Source organism: Furipterus horrens, unplaced genomic scaffold (genome assembly GCF_987537825.1).
Source record: "Furipterus horrens unplaced genomic scaffold, mFurHor1.1.pri manual_scaffold_1, whole genome shotgun sequence".
Lineage (NCBI taxonomy): Eukaryota > Metazoa > Chordata > Mammalia > Chiroptera > Furipteridae > Furipterus > Furipterus horrens.
This window is the reverse complement of record NW_028327171.1, coordinates 91,945,157-91,958,568: the sequence shown is the minus strand read 5'-3', so window position 1 is coordinate 91,958,568 and position 13,412 is coordinate 91,945,157. Positions and strand designations below refer to the sequence as shown.

Here is a 13,412-nt window from a genome sequence, read left to right as displayed (position 1 = left end):
CAAACTAGCCTCAGTCCAGTGTTCTCCTTGGGAGATTAAGGGGTGGGGGGGGTTTGCAATTCACCCTTGGCTTGGAGAAGACAGGTTCCTAGAGTAACGGTGATAAGAATGCCTAGGGAACGAGAAGACCTAACTAGCAGCGATGGTCTTGAGTGAGGGGTGACAGGTGGTCACAGGGTTAACAGTGCTTGAAGGTCCTCAGGAATAACTGGAGAAGCCTGAACTTTTCCCAGAATCTTTATTGCTGCTAGAATTGTAATTAGTATGAAAGGAGGTGGGTACAATAGAAGGCAGAAACTGGGCACCTAATATTAGCAAACTCAGAACCTGCTTATCTTGCGATCTAAGCAAGCGTTAGAGCACAAAGCCCAATTAAAGGGAGAAAATAGTTATAACTATTTTTTTTAATGAACAGCTCTATATAATAGATGTCAATTGTATGAATATACTCTTACTTAGTGTTTTACAATAAAAATTGACATATTTGTGTCATTCTGAAATTCTATACCCATGTAAAGAAGGAGCAATTAAGTAGAAATGTTAAACTGACTTTGTAAATTGTTTTCACATGCCTATTTTTCCTCCTGATGAAAATCCTGAGGCACAAGGCAGGGGAGCGGTTTCTTGGCCAAGGCCAACTAGTGATGGGAAGTGGTGCGCGCGGTTGGCGTTTTTTAGGCGCGTGGGAGAGGCTGTGATGGGTGGCAGTGTAGACCGTCCTGTGGAGGGTGGACTGGGATCCTGCATCCCCTGAGTTCAAAGCGTGGCTTGTGAAGGCCCCGTTGAGCGGGGGCTGGGAGCGACGGAGTTAGGAACTGGTCCCCGACCTACTGCAGAGGCAGCAGCACCAGCGGTTAGGGCGTCCTGCTCTGCGGTTCCTACGCGAAGTTTGCATGTAGATCCAAGATGGCGGAGGAATAAGTGGAAGCTACACTAACCTCCTCCCAGGACCAGTCTGGATTTACAACTTACTTTTGAAGAAATTATCTGGAATAACCAACCGAACACCAGCTGGAAAGAAGTCTTATAACCACGGAGAGACAGAAAAGGCCGCTACATCACAACTTGACCGGTAGGGAGTGCGGAGACGCGGAAGGGCTGGCTGGGCTCACACGAGTGGCAGCTGAAGGGACTGAGAAACAGCTCAGAACCTGGGGATTTCCCCTAAGAAGGGTAGGGTCTAAACCCCCAGCTGGGCTTTCCAACCTACAGCAACAGAGTGGAAAGTAAAATAGTATCAGCTGTGAAAAGCGAAAAGCCACAGGGTTTCTTGCTAGCCAGAGAGAAACAGCGGGAGAAAAAGAGCTCTTAAGTGGATCACATACAAAAATATTTTGGCCACCACTTACCCTGGGCTCAAGCAGAGGGAAGGCAGAGAGGACTGGAGACACTTGGGGAGAGTTTGGCACGGTGGCTTTGAGGGGAGAACTGGGGAAGCAGCCAATCGGGTCCCAGTGCTGACTTATTCCCCATACTGCAGGCAGACCATTCCCCTCCAAGTGGCATCAGCCTGAGGGGAAGCAAAAGCCCTGCCTACAGCAATTAAGCTGCCACACCCACGGTCCTTAAGCCTGACAGCTAATCACAGATTGAATAGATTAAGAATTAAAGAAGACAGACAATGGCAGTAGATCCCTGGAAGTCTCCAACAGGCTGCCTAGGGCCAGACTGGTACATGATCTGACGCCACCAGAGGCAGATCCAGGAAGTGCAGATCATTCTAAGAAGCACCAACAAACAACAGGAGTCACAAAAATGGGGAGACGGAGAAACAACCTCCCATCAAAAGGAAAGGTAGAATTCCCAGAAAGAGTGCTAAATGAAATAGAGGGGAGCGAACTATCAGATATGGAATTCAAAACATGGATTATGGAGAAGCTGAATGAGCTCAGCGGAAACTACAAAGAATTCCAGGGAAACTACAAGGAACTCCAGAAAAACTACAAGGAACTCACAGAGAATTACACGAGCATGAAAAAGGACACAGAAGCTATCAATAAGAGCCAGGAGGAAATGAAGAATACGATCTCTGAATTGAAGAACACAGTAGAAGGAATTAAAAGCAGGCTAGAGGAAGCAGAAGATCGAATTAGCGAGCTGGAGGACAACGTACACAAAAACTCCCAGACAATGCAACAAAATGAAAAAAGACTGAACAAGACTGAAGAGGTTCTAAGACAGCTGCAGGACAACATGAAACGTAATAATATCCATATCATAGGAATTCCAGAAGGAAAAGAAGAGCAAGGGATAGAAAACCTCTTTGAAAAACTAGTGACAGAAAACTTCCCTCACATGAGGAGAGAAAGAGTCACGCAAGTCCAGGAAGCACAGAGGGTCCCAATGAAGATGAACCCCAACAGGCCCACCTCAAGACACATCATAATAAAAATGGCAACATTCAAAGACAAAGAGAGGATCCTAAAAGCAGCAAGAGAGAAACAACTAATAACATACAAGGGAGCTCCAATAAGGCTATCTTCAGATTTCTCAGCAGAAACATTACAAGCCAGAAGGGAATGGCAAAAAATATTCCAAGCAATGAAAAACAAAGGCATACAACCTAGAATACTATACGCAGCAAAGCTCTCATTCAAAATAGAGGGTGAAATAAGGAGCTTCCAAGACAAAAGAAGGCTAAAAGAATACATCTCCACCAAACCAGCAATGCAAGAGATGCTAAAGGGTCTGCTCTAGGAAGATAAAGAAACAGAGAGAGACAGAGAAGAACATGAGTACAAAGGGGAAAAATGACAATGAATTACTACTTATTGGTAATAACCTTAAATGTAAATAGATTAAACGCTCCAATTAAAAGACATAGGGTAGCTGAATGGATTATAAAGAATGACCCACATATATGCTGTCTACAAGAGACCCACCTTAGAACAAAAGATCTACACAGACTGAAAGTAAAGGGATGGAAAAAAGTATTTCAAGCAAATGGACATGAAAAAAAAGCCCGGGTAGCAATACTTATATCAGACAAAACAGATTTCACAGCAAAGTCCATAAAAAGAGACAAAGAAGGGTATTTCATAATACTTAAGGGAAAAATCCATCAAGAGATATAACCCTTATAAATATATATGCACCTAACTTAGGAGCACCCAAATATATAAGGAAAATTTTGAAAGACTCCAAGAAAGATATAGACAGCAACACACTCATAGTAGGGGATTTTAACACCCCATTGTCAACAATGGACAGATCTTTGAAGCAAAGAAACACCAAAGATATTGAGGCACTGAACAACACTCTAGATCAAATGGACTTAGTTGATATATATAGAAGTTTTCACCCCAAAGAAGCAAAATATACATACTTCTCAAGTGCACATGGAACATTTTCAAAGAAAGACCACATGGTAGGACACAAAACAAGCCTTAACAAATTCAAGAAAATTGAAATAATATAAAGCATCTTCTCAGATCACAATGGCTTAAAATTGGAAATCAACCTTAAGGAAAAAAACAAAAACATTCAAACTCATGGAGAATGAATAACATGCTATTAAATAATGAATGGGTTAGCAATGACATCAAGGAAGAAATCAAAAAGTTTCTGGAAACTAATGATAATGAACACACAACAACCCAAAACCTATGGGATACAGCGAAAGCAGTCCTAAGAGGAAAGTTCATAGCAATACAGGCCTACCTAAAAAAGCTAGAAGAATCTCTAATAAAAAATTTAACCCTACAGCTACAAGAACTAGAGGAAGAACAACAAGCAAAGCCCAGATCAAGTAGAAGGAAGGAAATCATCAAGATCAGAGCACAATTAAATGACATAGAGTCTAAACTAACAATTCAAAAGATCAACAAAAGTAGGAGCTGGTTCTTTGAAAAGATAAGCAAAATTGACAAGCCTTTAACCAGTCTCATCAAGAAAAAGAGAGGACCCAAATAAATAAAATCAGAAATGAAAGAGGAGAAATCACAACTGATACCACAGAAATACAAAGGATTATAAGAAATTATTATGAACAACTGTATGGCAAGAAATTTGACAACCTAGAGGAAATGGACAAATTCCTGGAAACCTATAGTCTTCCCAAACTGAATCAAGAAGAAGCAGAAAGTCTGAATAGACCAATAACAGCTAGTGAAATTGAAGCAGGAATCAAAAAACTCCCAGCACACAAAAGCCCTGGACCGGATGGCTTCACAAGTGAATTCTACAAAACATTTAGGACAGAACTAACTCCTATCCTCCTCAGACTATTCCAAAAGATACAAGAAGAGGGAAGACTGCCAAACTCATTCTATGAAGCCAGTATAACCCTAATTCCAAAACCAGGTCAAGACAAAACAAAGAAAGAAAACTACAGGCCAATATCGCTGATGAACATAGATGCTAAAATCCTCAACAAAATATTGGCAAACTGGATCCAGCAACACATTAGAAAGATCATACACCACGATCAAGTAGGATTCATCCCAGGGATGCAAGGATGGTTTAATATTCGCAAATCAATAAACGTAATACATCACATAAACAAAATAAAAGACAAAAACCACATGATCATATCAATAGATGCAGAAAAAGCATTTGATAAAGTACAACACCCATTTATGATAAAAACTCTCAGCAAAATGGGAATAGAGGGAGAATACCTCAACATAATAAAGGCCATATATGAGAAACCTGAAGCCAACATCATACTCAATGGGCAAAAACTGAGAGCATTTCCCCTGAGATGAGGAACAAGACAAGGATGTCCGCTCTCTCTACCCATATTCAACATAGTCTTGGAAGTTCTAGCCACCGCAATCAGACAAGAAAGAAAAAATAAAAGGCTTCCAAATTGGAAAAGAGGAAGTAAAACTGTCATTATTTGCAGATGACATGATAGTGTACATAGAAAACCCTATAGACTCCACAAAAAAACTACTCAACCTAATAAGTGAATTCATCAAAATAGCAGGATACAAAGTCAATATTAAGAAATCGAAGGCATTTTTATACACCAACAATAAAAACTCAGAGATAGAAACTGAAAGAAAAATTCAATTTACCATAGCAACAAGAAAAATAAAATACCTAGGAATAAACTTAACCAAGGAGGTAAAAGACCTGTACTCAGAAAACTACATAACACTGAAGAAAGAAATTAAAGAAGATACAAATAAATGGAAGCATATACCATGCTCATGGATGGGAAGAATCAACATCATTAAAATGTCCATACTACCCAAAGCAATTTATAGATTCAATGCAATCCCTATTAAAATACCAGCAACATATTTCACAGACCTAGAACAAATACTTCAAAAATTTATATCGAACCAAAAAAGAGCCCGAATAGCCACAGCAATTTTGAGGAAGAACACAGTAGGAGGAATCACAATACCTGATATCAAACTATACTACAAGTCCACGGTAATCAAAACAGTCTGGTACTGGCATAAAAACAGACATATAGATGAATGGAACAGAATAGAGAGCCCAGAAATAAACCCAGGTTCATATGGCCAACTAATATTTGACAAAGGGGGAAAGAATATCAAATGGAGTGAAAAGAGCCTCTTCAACAAATGGTGTTGGGAGAACTGGACAGGGACATGCAAAAAAATGAAACTAGACCACCAACTTACACCATACACCAGAATAAACTCAAAATGGATCAAAGACTTAAATGTAAGCCGTGATACCAGAAAAGTCCTAGAGGAAAAAATAGGCAGGAAAATTTCAGATATCCCACGTAGCAACATTTTCACTGATATATCTCCTAAGGCAAGGGAAATAAAGGAAAGAATAAACAAATGGGACTACATCAAACTAAAAAGTTTCTGCTCAGCTAAAGAAAACATCAGCAAGATGAAAAGGAAACCAACCATATGGGAAAATATATTTGCCAATGACATCTCAGACAAGGGATTGATCTCCAAAATATATAAAGAACTCGTACGACTCAACACCAAGAAGACAGACAATCCAATTAAAAAATGGGCAAAGGACCTGAACAAACACTTCTCCAAAGAAGACATACAGAGGGCCCATAGACATATGAAAGTATGTTCAACATCACTAGCCATCAGAGAGATGCAAATAAAAACCACAATGAGATACCACCTCACACCAGTCAGAATGGCCATCATCAACAAATCAACAAACAACTTGTGCTGGAGAGGATGCGGAGAAACGGGAACCCTGGTGCATTGCTGGTGGGAATGCAGACTGGTGCAGCCACTATGGAAAACAGTTTGGAATTTCCTCAAAAAACTAAAAAAGGAACTGCCTTTTGAACCAGCAATTCCATTGCTAGGATTATATCCGAAAAATCCTGAAACACCAATTCAAAAGAACCTCTGCACTCCAATGTTCATAGCAGCACTATTTACAATAGCCAAGTGCTGGAAACAACCTAAATGCCCATCTGTAGATGAGTGGATCAAAAAACTGTGGTACATTTACACAATGGAGTACTATGTAGCAGAAAGAAAGAAGAAACTTCTACGATTTGCAACAACATGGATGGAACTAGAGAGAATTATGCTTAGTGAAATAAGCTTAGCTAGGCAAAGAAAGAAAAATACCTTATGCTGTCACCTATTACAGGAAACTAATGAACAACACAAACAAATGAGCAAAATTGAACCAGAGCTATGTAAACAAGAAGTAGACTAACAGTAACAAGGGGGGAGGTGGGAGGGAGGGAAGGGGGTAAGAAGGGGAAGTGTCTAGTCAAAGAACATGTATAAATGACCCACGGACATGGGCAACTGAGTGGGGACTGAATGTGGGGGAAGGGAGGGGCAGGGTGCAGGGAAGCAAGAGGGGGAAAAAAGTGAGACAACTGTAATGGAAAAACAAACAAAAATTTTTTTTAGTGGGGGAAAAATGAAAATACGAAGAATGGAAATGCCAGTTCAGTGAATATTAGGACAAAGATTTTCCTTCACGTTGTATATTTTTCTCCCTGTTTGATCTCTCCAGAGTTTGGCATTCTAAACAAGTAAGTAATGACTTAAGTTTATTTGCATAGAACTAATAAGACCAGTTGTTAATAGAGGTTCCTTTTTTTTGACCAAGTCTTTGACTGGAATGTCAAGCCTAAAGGAGACATACTTGGGCTCAGGTTGTTACCAAAAAGCCCTGAGGAACTGGGAATGACTTTCAAAGGTAATAAAAGCCCGTGAGATAAAAGGCCTGCTACCATGGTTGGTTGTGCGGTCCACTGCAATCTCTCCAGGGAAGGAACGAAGGTTGTTTTCCTGAAAGATAGCTAGAAGGGACCTTAAGGCACAATGGAAAACCAGAAAGACTTGGAAAGGACAGGTGTGTACAGGCAAGGATGAATGGCAGGTATGTGGCCCAGCTTCTGTGCCCTGAAGAGCAGACCAAGGGTCACCCTAAATGTTCCTTGGGTAAGTTCCAGCAAAGCAGAACTAAAGATCATAAGTGATCATTTGCTGCTCTTGTTATGTTTATGCAAATGAACAGGATAAATTAAAAATGGACTTAATGTAGTCCCTTTAAAGACAAGGAGGATAATCTTAGGGAGAAAAATAATTATTCAAGGAAAATCACAATGATCAGTAGTAGACTATAAAGTAGGGCAACTAACAGTCTTAAAAGTTTCTTCTCATTTAAAATATGGTTTCACTTGAAAATTAAACCATGTCTGTGATATCATCAAAGAGATACAAGTTGCAGGCAAGTAGAATGTCAAGTGCCTTGAAACTGGATGTCTTCCCAATAAGACAGTCTTACAGATTTAGAGACTTGTTTGTGGGTTATGTTACATAAATTAACATGTGTTTTCTGTTTCAAAGGGCTAAGCCTATGACCGCATTACCTGAGTGATTGTCTGTACGCGTAAGCCTCACTTAATCCTCTCTGCAGCGCTGCCTCCTGAGACTCAATGGTTTGGCTGAACTAAAGGGCTGGGTTGGTGAAGAATGGGGTGGTCTGTGGGCTTCACTTTAAAACTGGTTTCTCTTTTCTATCCTAATGGCTTGGACAGAAAGGGCCCAGAGGTCTGAGAGGGGGGAAAACCTAAACTATTTCCCTCAGCCCAAACTAAATATAATGGGCAAAAGGGTTTTGGACAGGTGAGATGTGCCTAGCACACCTTCCTCCAATGAAGCCCCCCCCCCTTTTTTTCTCCTAATGTGGAACATTGAAAAATTAATCCCTGCCTTTTGTCATCTAGTAGTTATGGATTGAATGATGTCTTTTAACCCTTTTCGCCAAATCTGTTGCCCCCAGAACACAAGGATGCCAACCTGTTAAACCAAGCACGCTGTTGTCCGGGGATAGCCAACTGACCTGGAGTCTGCACGATCCTTCCCCAGGTGGGAAGGCCACCCTCCCGTCCACACCTCCACTATTATTAGGGATTTCTGGACCCAAGGGTAGGTAGGACGACGACCATGTCCAGCTTGAAGCAGCTAGAGGAGCTTGAGACCTTCACCGATTGTCCTTTACAAGATTACAAAGAGTCTTAATATCTGAGAGGGAGGGATAGTTATTTTTTATGAACCATGGGTATGGACTTGGGGCGGGGGGATTGCTGGGGGAGGGAGATGCTGGGTGGAGGGGAGTAAAGGGGAGAAAATTGGAACTATTGTAAAAATATAATCAATAAAGAAAAGCTGGGGGAAAAAAAAGAAAAGAAAAGAAAATCCTGCAAGGTAGAGCTTCTTCTTACTTTATCTGTGACCTTCAGTTCCCTGATCTGTAAAGAGATCTCTCTGCCCAAGGTCACATATTGATTCAGCAGCAAAATTCAGCACAAGTTACTTAATTCCTTCCAATATAGTGCAACCATTATCTAGTAGATATAGGCTCTAGGAATAATAAGCACCCCTATCTGGGTCTCCTTTTCAAATTTGCAACATGTTCTTGACAAGGCAGAAAGTGGAAAAGTTTCCTTGACAGTGACATGTAAAGTGCCAGGACTATCTGCCCTGACCTCCTTCCCATTGCAGACTTCCTCCCGGGGGTAAAAACAGACCCTCCTCTGTCTCAGCTGGCCAGGGTTTGCTTGGGAATGAGAGGTTCTGAAAAGCTTGTTTTCTTTATCAGAGATGGATTGGTCCTGAGGCTTTGCTTTGTGTAAACTGAAAATTAGATCTCTGGTTAGAAAGATGGGCCCAATGTGGTCTGCAGACCATTTCTTCCTGATTATTTTCCTACACTCCAAAATGAATCCAACATGAAGCAACATTTAAAAAAAAAATAGGATGCAAGCTTAACTATGTTTTACATAAAACCAACACTCTTATTTTGGAGAAAAGTAGAAACTTCAGATACATTTCAGTTTTCAGTGCTCTCAAAGGAAGTGTTATCACTTAGTGTCTAGAGGGTTCTGAGGTTTGAAGACCACTTCACCTAAGGATGATGCTCTGTTCTTATCTCCTAATCTCACTACATTGAATCACAAAACCTCCAAATACATTATCCTACTAATTTTCACAAGTGGCATGATATGACAGAAATATTTCTCAACCATAGTCCACTGACTCAAATAGCTTTAATAAAGAACAAAAAGCGAGATGCCATGGTCTCCTATGATGTCTAAACCCATTATCCAATCCTACTTGTATTGATAACTTATCTACATGCAGTGTTTGGAAGGTGAGCACAAGTATGTTTACTTGAGGAAATATTGCATAAACATTTTTCATTGTCGGAAGGACCGAGATCCCTCAGAGCCAAAAAAAAAAAAAGGCACTGGTTTATTAGCTCTTCATTCCATGAAAGTTTAAGGATAAGGGGATTAACCAGCCCAACTAGAAAGTCAGCTTCATGGGTACACATTCCACTATGAATAGTGGACCAGGAATATTTTAAATTATTAGTTTTGGCATTTAGCTCTCAATAGAGATAAAAAAAAAAAAAAAAAAAAAAAAAAACAAGAACTGAGTCAGGCATACACTTAGTATTTCAAGTGTTCTTTGGTGACTCTTTGCACAGGTTCACAGACTATGCTTCCCCAGCATCCAGCAGAGCCCCAATTCCAACTTCCTACTCTGCCCACAGAGGCAACTCCCCAGATCCTGGACCCTAGGGCACATAGTAGAGACAGTGGTAAACAGGAATTTAAGATGCTCAGCTCACAGAGTCACAAAACATGTATGCTCCCTCTTAATTTCTGAAGCCCTGAACTCTAAAAAGGAAATCTTATGAAAGAAATTTTTTTTTCAATGCAGCACTTTTGTGAGGCTGAAGTAAGGAGGTTGTTTGCCATCTTGAGCAGAAGTATCCCTATAGATAACATTTTCAGAGATACTAACAAAGATATTCTTTAAATGCCAACCTGATCTCTCTGTTTGTAATTCACAATCTCTGCTTGCTACTATAGCCTAAACCCATTATCCAACCCTAATTGTGTCGGTCAGTAACTTACCTACATGCAGTGTTTGGAAGATGAGCACAAGTATATTTGCTTGAGGAAGTATTGCATCAATATTCCTCATTGTCTGAAGGACTGAAATCTCTCAAAGCCAAAAAAAGAACAAAAAAAAATTATTGAAAGTAAGGGTTCATTGATAATTGTATTTTGTGTGGAGCTGAGGACGAAAGAAATGCCACTTTCCACTCAGGACCAAGTAACTATGTTATCTTGATTCAGCAGGAAAATATAGTTTGTAACTTCACATGAGAGTAAAATGCTTTGGCTTGCATTTTACAAAGGCCATCTAACAACAAGACAGAAAAGGAAACATCAATGAGTATAAAATTTTCAAATGAATTTTTAAAGTTACACTTAGGGGTGCATTTAGAAATATCATTGAAAGTATCTTCTTGTGGAGTTTCTTTAAAGAAAATGTTTACTACCACTATTTTAAAGGCTCCCACCAAGGTTAAGTGAAGATATTGGAGGAGGCCTAAGCTTGGGCCAGAGAGGGAGGTGACACCCCTGGGTTTACTCCTACAACCTGACAGTGAGCACTCAAGCATAGGCACCCAATATTAACCTTTCAACTTACAGTTCTGCTTCTGTTGACCTAGCAGGGCTGGTCTTCCCTAGGACTCCCCTCTTGCCACTCTATCTACTCCTTAGTTGTCTGTTACTTTTATGGTCTCAATCATTTCTTAACCTCTCTTTCCAGCTAAAATGTCTTTTCTTACATATAAGAAGTATATTTCTAAGTGTTTGTCTATAATCTCCCACTGGTCTGAGCTCTTTTGGAGCCGGGACTGTGCTAGGTATTCTCAGCTTGCCCCTGATCTAGCTCCATCTTGTCCCTCCTCTTCTCTAGTTCTGCAGGCTGACTTCCATCGATTGCCATGGATTGTTCTTTCTGGCCCTAGACTCACCTACTATTTAATCCACCTGTAAGAGAATATGCCAAAGCAAACCACCTAAAATTCAAGGCTAGGATGTTTCTGATGTTTCTAAGCCTTCTTTGGATCCATACTGCATCCAGGACCCCATTCAAGCTCCGTTGCAAGGTGCAGTAGGCCTTTCATCTGGTTTTTGTCCTACTCTCCAGGCTTACCTTTTGATAATTCAGCCTTACAGTCAACCACTTAAACATTAATAAACCCAGTAATATTTACTTCTCTGTGCTTTTGCACATAAATGCATTTTTTAACCTGGAGTGCCTATGTTCTGAAATTTCCTACAATTCTTAAAATTCTGCTCTTAGGAAACTTTCTTAAGCATAGATTCTTAACTCCATTCATACCCAACCATAGTGAACAGAATTAATTGCTCTCTTTTTATGTACTCTTCCTGGTTGACTTTTCTTTTTAAGTGTTTATACTAGATGCTGTAGATACAGAAAATAAGAGTTCACAGTCTTAAGTTCACAATCAGAGAGCAGCAACCCCTAATGAGCACACTATAGATCCTTAACAAGATAAATAGCATTGGGCCTAAGGACCTGTTGGTGCTTCAGGATGCTCAATTCTGAATAAACATGAGAAAACACAATTTCTCATAGAAAATATTTATAATTCAATACTAACATTTTCATTGTTTCAAATGTTTCCATTGCTGCCTGGCTGATGAAAAGTGGACATAGAGTGACCGTGCTTTAAGCAATCAAAGCATGTATACGTGTGAAACATGTATAAGTGTAGTGTCTTCTCAGAGGGCATTTTGAGAATATGAAACTCAGGAGAAGGGCAAAAATAGATAGCTAACCTCCACCTTCCTTATATAATGGAGATTTAGAGAAAAATCTTGCTTTGCTCCTAATGAAATACAAAACAATAGTTTTCTTTAGAATTGGGTAAAAAATGCTAAATACATTTTTCTTCTTCTTAACTTTTCTTACACCCTAGATTACAAATATAGGGATTGATCAGAGTTTGGGTTTGTTCAAATGAATGAGAGGAAGGAGTGTGAGAAACTGCTCATGCAATGATAGAGGTGTTGATTAAGATTATTGGGCTAGTACTACGTGAAGAGACTAAAGAGAAACAATAATACTAATTAGTTAATTTTTGTTCAGTTGGAACATTGGCAAGAATCTGAGGTTGTGCCCTGGTAATACACAAGCATTCTTTCCTTCTCTGATCTTTTAAAGTACAATGCAGGTGGAAAATCTCCTTTAGAGAATGAACTCTAGAGAAATACAGTGGTATTTATGAATAGATTTGCTACTTTCCATTTCACAGATGTTTTCCTTCAACTCATAAAGACCTAGGAAGGTAAGAATTACTTCTGTTTTATTAATGAGAAACTAATGTTCAGAAGTAAAAATTATTCCTTAAGGTAGTAAAGCCAGTAAATATTAGACCTGGGACTCCTATCCCAGTCTTTTATCTGCCACAGATGTATTTTCGTTCCTTTGTGTTCCTTTTTTTCCCTGTAAATCAATGCCGTTCCCTCCCACCCTCTGATATAGCACATATACACAGAAAGCCCCATGAAACCCACCTTACACTGTCCATCTCCCTGTCCATGTTTGCTTCAGCAATGGATTTTCAATAGTATATTCATAAGATCAGTTTGATCCTGTGATGTTTACTCTACCATTATAAAAAGGATCAAAAGACCCAATTTCTTCCATAGTGCTATCAGAAATAGGTGTACTGTCCACTTCCTGTGTGAAAGCTGGATGAGGATAAACACTTAACATGCCATATGTTAAGGAGATGTTTGGACTTCTGGCCAAGATGGAGGCCTAGACAGGCAAACTGCATCTCCCTCCACTACTAAGAAGGAATACAACTACCTAAAAACTAGAGACAACTAGAAGTTCCAGAAAATTGAGCTGCATGGAAGTCCAACAAAGATATAAAGAAGAAATACTCATCCAGAGAAGTAGGAGGGGCGGAGCCAGGGTGGGGAGGACACAGTGTGGTGGCAGGGGCAGCAGTGGCAGCAGCGGCAGGTTGGCAGAACCGCAAACATTTTAAAAAGTTGAGAGGGACACCTGGGGAGTGCTCCCAGCGCCAGATCAGACTGGACAGCTCATGGTTCCAGTGTCAGAAAAAATAAAGAC

General features: G+C 40.0%; 1 protein-coding gene across 1 annotated transcript; it reads right to left on the bottom strand.

Moving 5' to 3' along the window:
- Positions 1-564: 564 nt before the first annotated feature.
- Positions 565-13,046, bottom strand: HHLA2 (HHLA2 member of B7 family). The gene is given in 6 exon segments (XM_090286795.1): positions 565-750; positions 9,552-9,596; positions 9,598-9,718; positions 10,494-10,626; positions 10,629-10,652; positions 12,845-13,046. Coding segments are annotated over 6 exon segments (711 nt in total).
- Positions 13,047-13,412: the final 366 nt, after the last annotated feature.